The sequence below is a fragment of the Buceros rhinoceros genome, unplaced genomic scaffold (assembly GCF_000710305.1).
Source record: "Buceros rhinoceros silvestris isolate BGI_N320 unplaced genomic scaffold, ASM71030v1 scaffold24559, whole genome shotgun sequence".
Lineage (NCBI taxonomy): Eukaryota > Metazoa > Chordata > Aves > Bucerotiformes > Bucerotidae > Buceros > Buceros rhinoceros.
In genome coordinates, this window is record NW_010430077.1 from 5,866 (window position 1) to 12,181 (window position 6,316).

General features: G+C 42.6%; 1 protein-coding gene across 1 annotated transcript in view; it reads left to right on the forward strand.

Moving 5' to 3' along the window:
• The window catches only part of LOC104499404 (nuclear speckle splicing regulatory protein 1-like), a gene marked incomplete at its 3' end in the record, with an annotated part of 11,031 nt that extends 5,174 nt beyond the window's left edge, over nt 1–5,857 (forward strand). Inside the window, exons 2-5 of the mRNA XM_010142909.1 lie at nt 3,615–3,671; nt 3,888–4,019; nt 4,960–5,167; nt 5,749–5,857. Coding sequence (XP_010141211.1) covers nt 3,615–3,671; nt 3,888–4,019; nt 4,960–5,167; nt 5,749–5,857 — 506 coding nt within the window. The remainder of the gene's footprint in view (nt 1–3,614; nt 3,672–3,887; nt 4,020–4,959; nt 5,168–5,748) is intronic.
• Between the last annotated feature and the right edge of the window lie 459 nt (nt 5,858–6,316).

The window sequence follows — 6,316 nt, forward strand, 5'->3', positions numbered from 1 at the left end:
GAAAGAGAAAGTGTGGGACAGATTGCTGAGCTTATAGGGCCTTTAATAAATGGGCAGTTGATAAAACAATACCAAAGAACGGGAAGTTCTCATCTATCAGAGCTCAGAGCACAACAGGAAATTGTCCACCATAAACCACTGGGGAAGGTGTTTGGTTTTTGTGAACTCACTGCTGCTCCCGACAAACAAATCGCAGGTGGACTTCTTCACGGTTACCTGTGCAATAGTGAGGATTATGTATTACACTTGTGTTTCTGTCATCTCTGGCCATGGACACATTTATCTCGTGTAGGCAGACCAGGAGAGCATTCTAAGCAGCCTTACAGGTGTTCTGGTGGAAGGGAGCTTATTCTGTAAACAGAACTGCAGAATCTGTTTTGTCTTGAATTGAGCCCTTGCTTTCTGGCACCGTGCGGGGGAGATTCCTTACTGCTATGGTGCCTTTCTGTAAAACCAGCGTAAGAGTGCCTGGTAAAGGAGACCTTCAGTGATGACCCTTCGTGGGACAAGCAGAGGACCACCTTCTTCCCCAGGAGCCAGGAGGAAATCTAGGTGTTCTGTGTAATGCTGGTGTGTGTTCACCGTCAACGTAAAATATTTGTTTTTATTAGGAAATTTATTCTGAGTCATTTATAGCATTTTTTTTAAAGAAACTATATGACATAAAATCAAATAGAGTATTTTAAATATTTCTCATCAGCTCATCAGTCCTGAAAGCTAGAGGTAAATACTAGATGGATGAAGCCAGGATTCTTCTAGGTCCCTGTAAACTAAGTATTCCACTCTTTACTTCCCCCAGCCAACCAGCTACATAAATAGAGACTATATCCAAGTCTAGTCCAAATAATCAGTGGGCTGCAGTGTACGGGGTGAGGTCCCTGTTACCAGGGTGGGCTCGGTGAGTTTGTGGCTAACACCTGCCAAGCTCAGCCTCCTAACGCCTGAGGTGTGGTCTGCCTCCTTACCTGGTTATGGCTGACAGAGAGAGGCCGCTCTCTAGAGGTGGGCAGAAGTGAATCTGTGCATGGTAGTGCACAGCACACGTTATTACTAGAGTTTAACCACAAGGTTTAACACTTTGAAAGCAGAGGTGGGTTTTCTCTAAGTCTGCACGTAGCAGTTAAAGCAGCAGAGAAAGTTGAAATATGTGCCCTTTCAAGTTCCCGTTTTTACTTACTTGTCCGTAAGTCCCTCACTTGGAGTGAGCTGGGAAGGAATGCTTTGAATGTTCTGTGTCTCGAGTTTTTCTGGCTGTAGTATTACTTAGAGAGTTAAGTACTTGCATGTTAACGGGAAGTGAGCAAAGGTCTGAGTGTCTGCATTTCAGTGGGTGACACTGTGTGACACCATATGCACTTCTCTGAATACTGTCAGTGTTACCTCAGCACCTTCTCTTGCTGAGTGTAGAACCCCTTGGTACTCCTCTGAGATACCGCCTCCCTGGCTTTTGGGTTTTTTAAAAAGCTACACAGAAACTTGCAAGTCTTCTTATTAGTTCTGGTTTGCTTAGCAGAGAATACCATTAGAAGTGATCGCTTGTGTGTACCTGTTAGTCCCATACAACTTGTGAGCCCCCTCATAACCTTAACCATCTTTGGTGGGTGGTCCCAAAGATCCTGTGTTCCTCTGATCCTCGTGAACATTGGCAGCTGGGTAGAGGGTCAGCCGGAGGTGGGAACTGGAGGCTTTAACCTCTCTCCGTGGAGGAGGAACCGCTGCCTGACTGCTCAGCACAGGACTGGCTTTTGGTCGCCCGCAGCATTGCCCTCCTGCCAGCTGGACCAGAGCAGGGGGGTGTCCGGGGAGATGAGGGGGGAAATAAAGAGACAGAGGGCACAGTCACGTATAATGAAACTCTGTTAATTCTGCTGTCTGTGGCACAACTGGCTCCTGTTTCTGAAATTAACCAGCAAAAAAATATTTGGATTGTTTACAGTCTGTCATGTCAAAAATTGTGGAAAAGCACTTGGGTTTTTTCCTTGTTGACACATCTGTTCAAATTTTAATAGCTTAAGAAAAAGGGGTCAGGACACGTTATTATTTTATTTTAAACATCAGATGAATTAAAAAGCTGCCTTGTTCGGGAGATCTGTTTGAGTTTACATGATGGTGCTAATTCGGTTTGATTGCAGAAGGTCCTGGTCCCCGCCACCAAGCTCCCTCCTAGTTGGGTTCCATTTTTTAGTTTTATTAAGAGCTGATTACACAATCTTTGTCTTTTTCAAATGAGAGATAAAGCCTGTATTAGTCAAAGCCTCAAAATTTGGGAAGCTGCCAAAATGCAAGAGGATTTTTACTCTCTATTTCTGCTTTTTAAGATTGAGATATTTAATTACATAAACAAGGATAGGAGTCCTGTCATTAGTGAGTGTGTAATACACAGTGTTATTTTGATGTTGGCTGCAAGAAGATAGCTATGCAGTGTAGTTCAACACTAATTAAAAGACAAAACTAAATGAAATGCAAAGCTATTTTAGAAGACAGTATGATTAGAGAATATGTTTTTGGTAGTGGGTATGTTTTTTCTGTAGGAAAGATTAGTACTGCTACTTCCTAGTGTATTAATCTTGAGAAATTAACCATGGACCTTTCAAGTACGTGCTGTTCAAACCAGCAGTGGTGTTTTTCCTAAACCTGTGGAACTAAGGATGCACATCAAATGTGACATAGGGGACAAATATCCTTTCACGTATTTGTCTTTTACTGTGAATACAGTTTTTTCATGTGACTGTCAGTAAGAATGTCTGCTTGTGACTGCTGCGTGTCCATGACGTTTATATGCTGGAAGAAGAGTCTGTATATTCTGAGTAGCACCTATTTATTTTACTGACTATTAGAAATATAAATGAAAGAGTCGTTGAGAACATTTATCTGCCTTTATTCCTAAACATATAATTCCCAAGAACATTGAAATGTTTTTGCTATATAAACTGGTAGGTATATATAATTCCAATTGCTCTTGATTTTGGGGTGTGTTTTCTCAGGTTTCCTTTTTTTTCTTTGTTTTAATGGCAAAACCAAAGAACTGTAGTGTTTGGAAGTGAGTAGATGTATTGCAAGTGCTCTCTCGTAGGAGTTTGTTTCAGTACTGGTTTCGGCTGTCCTTTGCAGGCTCTTTGGCTGCTGATGTGCCAGTTGCCTGCGCTGACAGACTGGCCCTTGCCAGGGGTATGCCAGGGAGGGCCCTGTCTGTTCTGCTGGGGTATTGGCAGTGGTGGGCAGGAGGTGTTGCAAGTGAACGGTTCTCACAGACCTTCTACAGCCCTGAGCATTCCTTGGGCAGAGATTACTTGTTTTGTGTAATGACCTGAAATTTGTGCAGCTTTAGAGGTACACCTCATTTAAACAGTTTTCTTAAACTCATCATGATTTTCATTAAAAACCATAAATATATATATGTTGAGATAGTGCAATACTTTGCTTGTGGAAAAGGCTGATTTGTTCTGTGCTTGTGAATGACCTTCTAGTGTTTCTTGCTTACAGAAAAATGGTATTGAATGATAGACTGACTTACATATGGGACTGTTATATAGTTGTTTGTTAGGATGGTAGAAAAATGACATGAGCCGTGTCAGTGTAATTAATTTTCTTTCTGCAACATTTCCTTCTTACAGCCATCAGTTGGTGAAAGTCTTCAGAAAGAAGCACTGAAAAAACAAGCGATGAAACAGGTAAGATGTGTCATGCCCATGACCATCTTCTCAATTCTGGTAAACAGTTCAAGAACTTTGTGGATCAGACTCTTTAATTTACACTCCGTGTTTTAATGGATAGGTTTATACTATAGATCTGTTTAAATTACAATAGAAGAACAAAATATTTGAAAATACTAAAAGTTTCATGCTTCCATTTTTGGTATCCTCTCCTCCCCTCTTTTCTTCTTTCAGACTAAACTGGAGATTCAGAAGGCTTTGGAGGAAGATGCTACAGTGTACGAGTATGACAGTATTTATGATGAAATGCAGCAGAAGAAGAGAGAAAGTAATGCCAGACTGTTATCCGGAAACGATGACAAAAAGGTCGATACCTGGAAATGTGTGCTGTCTGTCTTACCTCCGTATGCGTGGAGTAACAGTGACTGATTAACTTTCAAGCTTTGCCAAATGCATTTTCTCCTGGGACGTGCAAGTATTGTGCTCGAATCCCCAGACATAAGACAGTCATTTGTAAGAGTTCTGTCAGGGCTGTTAGTTCATCAGACACGTCAGAGAACTGACCAGTGGTGTCCTGGGGAATGGCAGACCTCGAATTTCCCCCAGCTGATGATGTACATGCAACGTACCTTCCTGTGCATTTCTGAAGAGAGTGTTACGATGGGTTAGCATGGTCAGAGGCAGCCATACTACTTCTTGTGGCAAAGGCTCTTTCGTTACGAAGCCAGTGAATGTGCATCATCCCTCCTTGCTCACGAGTGCTTACTGGAGGACTGTCGGAAGTCTAAAGTAATGAACTTTCATTGGTGAAATGTCAGCTGATTTCCACAGCCCAGTGCCTTGCTTCAGAGCTCTGCTGCGTTATCCTGGCACGTGGTATTTCCATTGTTACACACTCTATTTCATTTGGAAGCTCTTGTCAGGTTAGGAGGGTATAGAAGGCAGCTTCCCACTCGTTACAGCAATCGAAAGGCAAGATTCTTCCAAGACAGAAGACAGAGGGGTGAGAAATCAAAAGCACTTAATTTCACTCAGAGCAAATTTCATCCTAGTCAAAGATGGGCTGAGTGTTGATTGGATAGAGCAACCTCTTTTGTTACTGGGAAGCCTGCCATGTTAGTGATCTGAAAGGGAATGACAGGTTATTGCAGATCACTATCAGCACAGTGAGAAGACGTTAGAATGGCTTCTGTCCTTTTGCTTCCATTTACCGACTTTCTTCAACAACTCCATCAATCCTAATTTGTGTTTTCTCAGCCACCTCAATTGCCTCTCAGCATGATTGCTTTTTTCCCTTCTGTTTTAGCCCAGATACATCCAAAATATCATCAAAGCAGCTGAGATTAGAAAGAAGGAGCAAGAAAGAAGAATGGAAAGAAAAATTCAGAAAGAGCGCGAAATGGAAGGAGAAGAGTTTGCTCACAAAGAGGCTTTTGTGACTTCAGCCTATAAGAAGAAGCTGCAAGAAAGGGCTGAGGAGGAGGAAAGAGAAAGAAGAGAGGCAGCTCTCGAGGGTGAGATTTGCACTGAAATAATTCCCCTTAAAAAGAATTGTGGCCTTGTACATGATTTACAGCTGTGTCATCTGGTCTGTCTGCGAGGCTTGAGATAAGGCAAATCAGAAAGGAGCAGGTAGCAGATACTGAATCAGATCCCTCTCTTCTGGTGTTTTCCTTTGTACATGTTACTGAAGGAACAGGAAGCTGCTCTGGCCAGGTGTCAGGACGATTTGGTTGCTATTTTTAATTTTGAGGAAGGGTCACTTGCTGAAGAAAGACTCGTCAGCCTGGGGAACAGTGATGCTTGCACTGCTTACTTGAGGCATTCTGTACAGTGTCCCAGGAATCGGTGTGAAGAGTAGGATGTAGCATCATGAGGTAAATCAGGTTGGTGTGGACCTCTGCACGCCATCTGTTCCAGCCTCCTGCTTAGCCTGGTCTGCTGTCAGGTCAAACCAGGTCGCTCTGAGCTTTTTCTACTCGGCTTGAAAATCTCCAGGATGGAGATTGCAGTCGTGGTGGTGTCTGCCAATTGTGAGTTGTGTCTGATAGGTTTTTGTGGCACAATAACTCCAACCTTACCTTCTTTCTCTTAGCGTACCTGGATGTGACCAAACAGAAGGATCTCAGTGGATTTTACAGACATCTCTTAAACCAGAGGGTAGGGGAAGAAGAGATACCTAAATGCAGCTTCCGTGAAGCCAGGTAAGATGCAATTCCAGAAAGTTTTCAGAGATAAAGCTGCTTCTGGCTGTTTGTGATTCCAGACTCACTGGGACACTGTAAGAAGGGAGTACTAAAACACTGGTGGGGTGGGCTGGTCATGTTATACAGCTGATTAACTGAATTATTTGGGAAATGCCTAATCGGCATCAGTGGTATAGAATATAAGGCAGAACCAAGCCGGAGAGGGGCGCCAGTTAAAGAGATCAAGAGGACAGTCCTAACAGTGCTTGGTATTACTCTAACCTAGATTTACTTTGGTTCACATAATACTTGGCAATCTGCGTTAAGTTACATATTTTTGAATCATCGGGGAGACAAAAGGTAAAATAACGAGCATAGAGGTAAGTTGTAAGAGATGATGTGAAACGAGTCTCCTGAAAAGAATGTGAGTCTCTTAACTTTGTACTTACTCCACATTTACAGGTTCATAAAAAATAA